At 33.1% G+C, this 12,123-nt stretch overlaps 1 protein-coding gene across 1 annotated transcript in view; it reads right to left on the minus strand.

Annotated features, from left to right (window-relative positions):
• Positions 1 to 3,975: 3,975 nt before the first annotated feature.
• LOC131149396 (cytochrome P450 97B2, chloroplastic) overlaps positions 3,976 to 12,123 on the minus strand; it is a 155,852-nt gene continuing 147,704 nt past the window's right edge. The window contains exon 14 of the mRNA XM_058099821.1: positions 3,976 to 4,427. Within this exon, the coding sequence (XP_057955804.1) occupies positions 4,200 to 4,427 (228 nt within the window). The 3' untranslated portion in view covers positions 3,976 to 4,199. The remainder of the gene's footprint in view (positions 4,428 to 12,123) is intronic.

Raw genomic sequence — 12,123 nt, forward strand, 5'->3', positions numbered from 1 at the left:
CACTCACACATAAATGCAACTGTCGCTCACTAAACCACTTAGCTACCAGGATTTCTTCTTACAAACCAAATATGCATTCACTCCCCATACACATACACATAACTTGCACACACTAAACAATGCAGAAAAAAAAAATTGTAGAGAAGAAAAGAAGATGACAAAGGCAAAGGGAGAGAGAGAGAGAGAGAGAGAGAGAGAGAGAGAGAGAGAGAGAGAGAGAGAGAGAGAGAGAGGAGAGAAGAGAAAATTAGAGACACTTACCAAAGTGGGGTTTTAGGCTAGATATCAAAGGGGAGAGAGAGAGAGAGAGAGAGAGAGAGAGAGAGAGAGAGAGAGAGAGAGAGAGAGAGTGATAGATAGATAGAAGATGGAGAGAGAGGAGGGAAGAGAAAGAGATCGGAGATGAAAGGGGAATGGATGGAGAAATAAAGGGATAAGAGAGAGAGAAGGAGAGCCAACCCCCCCTTGCCTTCCCTCGTTTAGGGGTTTAAATAGGCAAGAGAAAAGTAGAGAAAAAGAGAAAAAAAAATTGAAAAAAGAGAGGGAAGAAGAGTGGTCAGTGTAGCCACCGGAGGTGCACTAGCAGTTGAAGGCTCGCAAAGGGGAATGGGATTTTGGGAGGATTTGTAGGTAAGGATGATGTGAGAAGGTGGCGGAGAAGATAACGAGATGACGGGATAGTAGAGGGAAAAAGAGGAGAGAGAGAGAGAGAGAGAGAGAAGGGGGGCGCTAGTCAATGATGGCATCTTCAATGCCTCCCTGCCAAAAATTGTAGGGAAGAAGAAGAAAGGAGGGTGTGCCAAAATAGCATCGTTTTGTGCCCCGCTTTTATTATTAATATTTTTTTTTATTTTCAAAAACCCACCCTAAACTAGAGCCATTTAATTTAGTGGCAAGCGAATATGTGCACACGCTTGCTTATTTTACTTTAATTTTTGTTTTAGTAGGGAAGAAAATGACATCATTTTGCTCAAGTAGTGTGCATCTATATGTGCCTACACATTATCTCCCATGCACTAACATGTGCAACCACGCGCCAGCCTACATTTTTTTATTTTTCATTTAATTTTTTTAAAAAATTTTAAATTTTCAAATATTTTAAATATTTTTAAATTATATTAATTTTTTGAATTTTTTTATTTTGTTAGAATAAAGAAAAATGTACATACGGTTCACCAAAATGGCCAAAAACTTTAGGGGTGTGCAAAAATGCTAGAAAATTATATAAAAACTAAAATTTTATCTCAATATTTGTGTAAGAAGTAAAAATTACAATTTGACCCCTCCTTATTTTGGAGCACTTTTAAATCATTTTGTGCAATTAGATTTGGCAAAAACAAAAAGAGTTAAAAAGTAAGAAATGATGAGACTTCTGCCTCAATTTTCATGTAGGAGAACAAAATTACTACAAGATACTATCTTACTATTTTGAACTACTTCAAATCACACAATACGGTCAAAATTGGTAAAAAAAAAAAATATCAAAAAAGCCCAAAATGACAAGATTTTATCTCAATTTTTGTGTCTAAAGTAAAAATCATTGTCAAATCTCTTCTTACATTTCGAACAATCTCAAGTCACTTGACAATTAGAATTGGCAAAAAAAAGATCAGAGAGAGCCCAAAATGACAAGAATTTTGTCTCAATTTTCATCTTTAAGATCAAAATCATTGTCAAACCTCTTCTTATCATTTCAAATTGTCCCTAAATCACCCGAAATAGTCAGAATTGGAAGAAAGAGAGCAAAAAAGTCCAAAATGATAGAGGTTTTATCTTTATTTGCATGCATGAGGTCAAAATTATTATCGAATCCTACTTTATCATTTTGAACTATCTCAAATCACCCAATACAGTCCAAAATGCCAAAAACAAAGCGAAAAAGTTGAAAACAAGTACAAGTTAAGGGAATGCAGAAGGACTTAGCTTGTCAAACTCTGCTTTAGTCATTTAGTCAAATTAGCCATTGACAACCTCCAGCATGCCACAAAGAAGATTCATGACTTCTTAAACTCCAAGACATTAGCAGCACAACCAAAAGGTTGAAGACCTTTTGCAACAAAATAATAAGGACGTCAATAAAATGAGTAGGAGGGAGAATGTCTTAGGTGAAAATGTAATGGGATGACATGGGGGGAGATAATTACTATATATAACTCTCTAGGGATTTGTACTGATAAATAAATTGTATATGTTAATGCTTGTACTATTGTCATCTTGATAGAATATAATAAGTGAACACTATCATCATTGTGTTTTACAATGTTTAACTGCGGTGCACTTTGCTAATCTATGGATGTGCTTTGTATGTCCGACTCTTGCCTATATAAACTATGGATGCCTTTATTGCATAACGATCTATAAAACAATCAATACTATTTGATTCCTCAATTCAATTAGCAATACTTCTAAAGTCCACTTCTCCCTCGTACCACAAGTGAACGGGAAAATGTAAAGACTACCATTAAAGTGGCCTAAGCGAGACTTACTATATCCATGTAAATTATGTCTCCTATTTCTATTTCTATTTCTATGAATATGAAGGGATTATTCCATTATTGTTCACTAATAATAGTGGAATCAAAGGCACAGAGTAAAAAAGGTCTTCTAATCCAACATTATTGATGAATCAATCTAATAAATCCACTTATAACAAGTTCCTATATGATTTCTAGTAGAATCGGGAAAGATTAGGCACAAGCAAAATGCACAGTGACGTCCTTTGAAGTATCAAGGAAATATCAAGAAAGATACTAGTCATTTTTGTTGAGAGACGTAAATGATTCTTATGCCTACATGCTTGAACGTATGAACTTTGGTTGACATAATTGGGTAGAGTTCTCCACAAGTGCCACATAACCTTCATAAGTGTTCACATTTGTGGGTCTATTGAGACCTATTCAAATGTTCCCTAAATATACTTTTTACCTCTTTTCACACACTACTTTTCTTAGGGTGTATTTGTTTCATGGTCTAAAGAGTGGCCACTCATTGTTGGCAAAATAGGGAATAATTGAACCTATACAAAATACTTATACAACATTTACCTCATTGCACAAAAAAAAAAAATCAAGCAATGGGCTAGAGATATAGCCACTAAATTATCATTTCAAAATTTAACTTGGCAACATAGCAATATAATCACCAAATAAATCAACAAACAATCAGCAAGTAAAGTAAAATAATAAAGTGCCCAAAAATGAGATACCAAGAATTCAAGTGGGAAACCCCAAACCTAGGAAAACTACAAACCTCTGATCTAGCAAATCCACTAGATAAAAGAAAAGTACAAGCGTCTACAAAGCTCTATAAGAGTTCTTAACAAATAATAACAATAAATCAAAAACAATCTTACTTGCGAGCCGATATCACCAATAAGTACTAGGAATCAATACAAAATTGTCTCACCAAAAGATAAAAATTTGAAGAAGAATATCACAATCAAATCTGATTAAGTCAAAACCCTAGTCATCCTAATTGCACACTTGAAATTTCAAGCCAATCGAAATCTATTTTTCTACCTGATCAAGTGCCCAATAGAGGGGTTTTCTTCTTCCCCACTTCTATTTTTCGTCTCATTGTTGTTAGCTCCAATTGTTTCTTTTATCAATTCTTTTTTTCACATACACACACGCACAACCCTACATCTTTTTATATATGTCTTTTTTTTTTTTCCTATTGTTTACACCCAAAATTACCCCTATTTCTTAATGGAGAGGAGGGACAGCCTAACACTCATGTTTAGTAATACGAGCTAAACAAGGGGTGTTTCAGGCCATGCACATGGGCTAGAAGCCTAGAATTGGCCAGTTCCTCCATCAGCTAGCTTAGGTTAAGACACACCAAAAGTTAAAAATTACACTCATGTCTTCATCTTAGGAGGAAAAAACTATCATAAGCAGTTGAGCAAAGTCCTAGAAAATCTTAGTCTGCAAAAAAAAAAAAAAAAAAGCATTTTTAGATTGAAACAGAAGAACATTGAATGCCAAACAAATAAATATAAGAAGATGAATGCCTAAAGTCATGGACGACTAAAAAAGAAAAAGTAATCCTCCAGTAGGCTGCAAGGTAAAACTGCTATGAATTTTACAAATTTAAAATTTTTAATCTTAATTCTACAACGTGAGAGGCACAGGAATGCAAAAATGGGTCTTATAAATTACATAAAATGTTGGTGCATGGTAATTATTTAGGCTGAAAGCTTAAGAAGAGGTGTTGGATCTCTTTCTCAATTTGCACCAAAGGCCGCTCTTTGTATGAATTGTTGCGCCAGTTACAAGCTCCACAGAATTTGGAGATCCTTTGAGCTCCACATCAAACTTCTGCAGTAACATCACCAAAGCGACAGTCGACTCCATCAACGCAAATTGGTCTCCAACACATTTTCTTGCCCCTCCACCAAAAGGTAAGAAGGCAAAATCTGAAATGACCTGATAATTTATCACAAACCCATCAATTGATCATCCATCACCTGTTATATACAAAGTAATATTCTACCAACACCTTGGTGTTGCCAAGTTTATGGACTCCATTTTACATGATTCCACAAAATAATGAACCAAGAAAACCATAACTCTGATACCATGTTAAATCACTTCACCTTCAAGTGTTAGGCCACGAGCCAATAATGCATACAAGAGTAAACATATACAATAAAAGAGTATTTTTAAAATATTAAAACAAAAAAATTCTCAGTAGAAGTAACATTTTTACTGCGTCCTCCAGCCCTTTCACTATCAGGCCATGATCTACTTAGCAACCTAGGGATGTTTTGAACTTCCAAAATTGCAATAGCCTTGAGATTATTTTTCATTGATCTCACAAGAAAAGTCATTATCAAAGTAGATGACATCTAAAGCGTTATGTGAGAGTGCTGTGTATCCGAGCATAGGGAGCATGTTAACCTACAACACTTTATGAGCCTGGAATTATACTAATTTATTTATAATTAATTATTCTCATCCATAAAGAAATAGCAAGGTCATTTTTTGCACAGTGAGAAGGGTGCACGCACATGCACACGGATGTGATCACCACTAACACCTTTTTTTATAATAGAAAAAGAAAATTTAAATGAGGCCCATATAGAATCACAAGAAATTAGATCAACTATTGGATTGAAACTTTTTCTTATTCCTAGCATCCTAAATTGAATTTATGCCACGTTTGATAATGGGTGATCCCAATTAATGTAGTTAAAATTTTAAATCCATTTTGAAAATTTTAAAAATTTTAGCTTTTGGGTAGTCCTTACATTTCAGGCCTTGACTCAAATTTAGTTCCTACACTTCTACATGCGATTTCATACTTATACTTGGCATGCCACTTTAGTTGGTTTTTCAGTTAGTAATTAATATAAAAATCTATGGTTTCTCGTGAATAACATAACCAATAGATTTTAAACAACAAATATGCACCAATAGGTTTTTAAACCCAAAAAAACGTATGGCCTCATTCTCTCGCCCTCTCTGACAGGACATTATCCCACACAACCAAAATGGATCTATTTAGAAGGTTTCAACCAACCCAGCTTGTATATTCATTTTTAAGGTTTGTGAAATGACATTGGGCATGTTCAATCACTGAGTTATTAGATTGAAAATATTAGTTATAAATGCGCACTAATGTTGTCATATTGATGGGTTTTCTCTTTGGCCATACAAAATTAGTTCATTTATTCTATGAATCATGCACATGTGACTATACACCATATTAAGCAGCAAACCAAACAAAAAAATAGCAGATGATGTATAAAACAAAGGAGAACTTTTGATGCCATGGGAAGGGAGATTTGGGAACCTACACATCAATATCTTACTTGATAAAATTCTTTGATGTTGCGTTTGGGAGTATAGATTTCAGACCTTGGATTTTGATGGATTTGAAAAAATTTTAGTACAAATTTATATTACATCTTATCCAAATTCAAATCCAAATCCAAGGCTTGTCCAAACATAAGGTGATTTTTTTTTTCTCCTAATAATACATATTGTTAAAATATCGATAGAAGGACCAATTAGAAACTTAAATTGCAAGGATGAAATAGATGCTATTAAGCTAAATTGAAGCAAAGGCCTAAATGCATGGAACAATTGTGTTCAAAAACTTAAAATAAGTTCATTTGAGAAGCCCCATCCACCATTGAATGAGGCTAAAATTGGATCAATGAGCTAAGATTTTCAATCCAATGAATGATATCAGCTTTTGTTGCCTCCAGTAAGTCCCATAAAATGGAGTCACTAATCTTAGTGACAGCTAGCCATTAGCAAAACAATTGGCTGTTTATATATATATATGTAATTAAGGGTGTAATTGGTTCATATCAGTTCAATTTATGACCAAAACTAATAACCGAACCGAAAAAATCAGTTTTCAAAATTTGAAACCAAAACCAAACCGTACACCGACAATTTCGCGTAACCGTAAACCGCATTGTTGACTTTTTGAGTCCAATCCCTATTTTGTTGCTGACAAAGTACAAGTATCTTATGTATGCATTTAGTGCTTGAACAGGTTCACATTTCAGCACAAACATAAGGTATTGGAAAATGGAAGCCTAAAAGACTTAAGGAATAATATTGTCCAGCATATTCCATAAAGTCAGAAGAGAAAAGAAAAAGAAAAAGGAGACATTTGTTTTATATTGTAATGCATTTTTGTTTATATTTGGTCTGTAATAAAGCATTGCATGCATGATATGATTGTTAATCTCAGAATGACCATAGACTGACCTTAGGGGACCCAACATTTGCACCATAAACTTTTCTCATAGAAGCTAAAATCTAACAAAGGTTTTTGAAATATCTTTAGGGTCAAAATCAGGGCATAAACTGAGCTATTCAAGGACCTCGGTCGATTGAACTCCTCCAGTTCAAATCTACTCAGTCGACCGACCAAAGTTAGAAGTCAAACTTTGACAAGGCTCAGTCGACCGACCGTTTTTGAATGTAGTGTCCTCAGTCGACCTACCATTTTTGAATGAAGTGTCCTCAGTTGATCGACATCTGGACTTTGCCTTTCGACCTTTCCCGGCCGACCAACCTCTTAAATTCAAAATAGCCTCAGTCAACCAGCCTTCAAGGCTCGCCTGATCGGTCATTTGGCCAACCGACCGAACCTACGAAGAAAGGGAAAATCGCCCTGAGTCAGCCTACCAACCCCTTGCTCGGCCAACTAAACCGTTTTAAATTTTAAATTCATTATGAGAGGTCAGCCAATCGACGCTAAGGTCATTCGATCGAGACTCTCGGGTTGGCTTATTTTTTAAGCACTAATCGTCATTATTTTTTCACTTAATCTTTTCTAAAATGACGAGCGTGTCCCCAACAGTCATATTTTTCCCAAACTCTATAATTACCCCCTCATAACCTTATTTTTAACTAATGCTTAGATTAGAAAATCCTCCCAAATATTTGATACTTCAAAACTTATTCTCTCTTATGCTCATTCATTTCTAAATTCTTTTTAAGAGAGCATTTGACTACTACTCTCCTTCTTCACTAGCACACTTAATGCTATTGAAGTTTGGTTGAGATTTATTATTTTGGGCATTTGACATATAGTTTCTAAGAATTTACTCTCACTTAAACTCATATTTTTAGAAAATCATTTTGAGAGTAGTTCTTGAATTTCTCCCATATATTTTGTTGATAAATATTCTTGGAGAAATTTTCGGTTATCTTTGAAAGACTTGAGCACATATTTTTACATTCATATTTTCTTGTGCTTGGAAAAGTCTTCTTGCACTTTAGCTTTCATGGATAAATTTTTATCTTTCAAAAATCATTTGAAAACCAAAACCCTTGGTTCTCCAACATCTTTATTGAAAAATATTTTTTGGAGACATTTTATTTGGGTTTAAATCTTTGAAGCACTTATCATATACATTTTTATTCAAAGATTGAAAAATATTCTTGAGAAAATAACATACTCACTTGAGCTTATATTTCATATCATACGTGAGTGTATTGAGCTTCATTGTGTACACATCTGCTTTTTGAGAAGCATTTCTTTGTACGAAAAATTTATTTTTGTTGTATTCTAGGCGTGGCTTGAAGAGGAAAACTCCCCCTGTTAAGAGTCCCAGATTGGCTCAGACCTAGTTAGGAGAGTCCCGGATAGACTTAGACCCAATTAAGAAAGTCCTGGACTGATTCAAACCCGGTTAGGAGAACTAAGGGCACTATCTTGTAAGGTGTGGCTAGGTTGGGGTCAACCCTGTAATGTGACCTGGGGTATTCCTCGCCTAGTAAGGAGAGGAGGTTGTTATCGGTGACGCTCCACCCATAAGTGAGCATTAATGGAATCCTCTTACTTGTGAGCTTGAGGCGGGGACGTAGGCAATATTGGCCGAACCCTGATATCATATAGTGTTGTGTTTTTTCTTCCTTATGCTATTTCAATTTCCGCACTTGAATGTTTATATCTTAAGCATTGTGAATGATTGGGAACTACTGAGCATGCTTGATCTGTTTTATTTATCTGCTCAATTTTATATTGTTGGGTAATTGGTATTTGCTTAGACAGATCCTAAGTTGTGAATTACTGATTGTGGATTTGAACCTAACCTAGGAGAAATTTTTTAAGTTCTCTAATTCACCCCTCTCTTGGGATTACACCAATTACATCACGCATTTTTATGGTTCACTTCGGTTTCCACTCGGTTTTTAATGCAAAATGTATATTTTTAAAAACAAAAGAAAAGCTTAGCAAATAAAAAAGATTTGCAAGCCCAAACCCAAATTAAGCCCATCTGAATGTAGACAGGGTTGGCCCGCTCACAAAACTTGAATGAAATGCCTTAATTAACAAAAAAACAGAATGCCCAAATGGACCTTTATATGAGAAGGGAGGGAACTTCTATTCTTCCTGTAGACACCCCATTTTTACCCAGGCCCAATATATGTATTACTATTATTATTATTATTGTTATTTTATTTTTATTATTATTATTATTATTATTATTATTTTATTTATTCTTATTATTATTATTATTATTAATTTTCACTAATCTTATTATTTTTATTATTTTTATTATTATTATTATTTTCTTTATTATTATTAGTATTATTTTTCATTAGTATTATTAATATTACTTTTATCTTTATTTTTTTATGTCTATTTTATTATTATTATTATTTATTATTTTCATTATTATTTTTAATTTTTATTATCATTATTATTAGTATTTTTTATTACTATTATTACTATTATTTTATTTATTATTATTATTATTATTATTTTTCATTATTATTATTATTATTACTTTTATTTTTATTTCTATTTATATTTTTTATTATTATTATTATTATTATTTATTATTTTCATTATTATTGACATTATTTTTAACATTAGGAATTTTACTATTATTATTATTATTATTATTATTTATTTATCTTTTTTATTACTATTATTATTATTATTATTTTATTATTATCATTATTTTTACCTTATTATTATTATTATTATTATTATTACCATATTAATAATTATTTTCATATATATTATTTTCAAAAGAAAAAAAATACCATAAACTAAAAAGGAAAGGGGAGATTTAGGGTTTCTAATTTTTGCTCATAAAAAGCCTCTTCTTCTCTTCAAACAGGGGGGGCGCTGCACACAGCCGGGGAGCACAGTGCAGGCGCAGTAGAGGGCAGAGGCAAAAACCGAAAAAAAAATCATCTTTTTCTTCGTCTCCCCAGCCTCTCTTCCATCTTTCCTTCATCCTCACCATACCACTACCCATACACAGCCATAGCCTCGCCCATAGCTCCGTCGGATCTGCACACACAAGTAGCAACCGCAGGAGCCATCTCCTCATTGCTTCGTCCTCACCACCGAACCCAGCAAACACGGAGCCGGCGCTGCACACACTCCGGGAGGGAGACACACAGCCTGGTTCCCTCAACTCTCTCCATCTCCTTCACGCACAAGTAGAGGGAACCCACACGGCCAGAACCCCACCAGCACAGCAGTCCCCAGCAGGCCTCTCGGCCACTCTCTGCAACACTCCACTGCCATGAGCAACCACCACACCAACCGACCTCAGCCACGCTCCGGCAGAGCCTCACGATCTCTCTCCAGCAGACCACCACACGATCATCAACATCTAGCAGACCACCACACGATCACCAACATCCAGCAACCAGTCCCTCCGCCGCTGCCAGTCACCGCCGCACCAGTAGCTCCGGCGTATCCCACTAAGTCACAGAACCCCCTGCCAGAGTACCAGCAACCATCAACCGCACCACCCTCCACTGCGGATCACCACGATTCCAGTTTAGACCCCAGGACCTCCGGTGACACACACACATGCTCGAGCCCTACCAGCCATGCCGCTGGTTCCCCCAAGGTCTCCGGCTATCCCACCCGGCGCTTTGGTGAGCTCCCCACGGTACTCCCTGCTGTAAGTCCCCTACACATGAACACACACCAGCACACACAATCTGTATATATATATATATATATATATATATATATATATATATATATATATTTGATTACGTTGTTATTATTATTATTATTACTCTAATAGTTGTATGTTATTATTATTATTATTATTATTATTATAGATTGTGGTATATTTAATTGCCCTTGTTTTTTTTTATATATACATATCTCACATCAATTTGTTTCTTTTGCAGGATTTTTCTTCCTTTTGTAGCAACATTTATTTAAGTTATATATAAATTATATAGATTTGATATCAATTTGTCTTTTATGGCAGAATTTTTCTTCTTTCTAATTTTAGGAAGTCCATATTATTTCTGTATTAGTATTTAGGGTTTAGGCCATATTCATTGTTGTGTGTGTTTTAGTGTGTCTTGGTTATTATTGTATTTATTTTACGTTGAATAATTGTAAATTCATGGTTGTGTATTATTTTTGGTTGTCATATTGAATAGGTACACATTAATTTTGACGATAACTTGTTTCCATAAGTTCAATTATTTTCTTACCCTTTTCATTGGTTTCCATACGTTAATTTTAAGTTCGACTTGTTTCTTTAATTAATTGTTGGCATATGTGTGTTGCATATCTTTGACAGCGTGTTAATATTAAGCTAAAGATCCTATCAGTAAAATATGTATATTATTAGTTAACAATATTTATTATTATGACTGTTAATATTATTCTTATTACTATTATCGTTATTTATTATTATTATTGTTATCATTAAGGTATTTTTTTTATTATTATTCTTAATATTAGTATTATTATTACTATTATTTATTCTTATCATTATTAATATTGTTATCACTATTTTTAGTATATTGTTATTGCCTTATATGTTTATTTGTATATTTATATTATTTTGAATGCACATTCCTTTTTTGTATAGTTTGTATATTTGTATTATTATCGTGATTGCCTTATATAATTATTTACATATTCATGCACATTCTATTGTATATTAGCTTACATATTTTCATATTATTATTGTGTTTCAATTTTAGGTTTTTCTATGTTTCCATATTGTATAGTTTACATTTTAATTGTAGGATTGATTTGTTTCTTTAATTATTTCCATATTGTATATATTTATATATATTGTTAAGTTGTTATATTATTGTCGTATTGTTATATTGTTATTGTTGTAGCGAATATTCCTATAGTGTATATTGTTATATTGTTATATGGTATATATGAGTATAATGTTATATTAAGTATGTTGTTATATTTAGTATCCTTAGATTACACGTTCATATTAAGAACATTGACATATTTTAGTATTATATTAAGTTTAGTATTTTATTCTATATTATTATTATTATATTTTGTATTATTAGTGTATATACATATATATATATATATTTTAGTATTCTAATATATATGGTATTATTTTGTTTTAGTATCTTTAATATCTTCATATATATAGTATATGGTATTTTATTGCTTATTATATGTATTGTGGTAGTTTAAGATCTTAGTTTTTTTATCCTATTATCATGTATTGAAATCTCCTAGAGAATTTTGGAAAATATTTTAAATTATTTATGAAAAATCTATAAATTTTGAAAATAAATCTGGGAGCTATTTTTGTAAAGTATTTTCTTGATTTTTTTTTTCCCTATGATTTTATTGCGGTGGTATGAGCCTTCGGGCATCACGTACCCTAAGCTCTGA

This window comes from Malania oleifera, chromosome 2, assembly GCF_029873635.1.
Source record: "Malania oleifera isolate guangnan ecotype guangnan chromosome 2, ASM2987363v1, whole genome shotgun sequence".
Lineage (NCBI taxonomy): Eukaryota > Viridiplantae > Streptophyta > Magnoliopsida > Santalales > Ximeniaceae > Malania > Malania oleifera.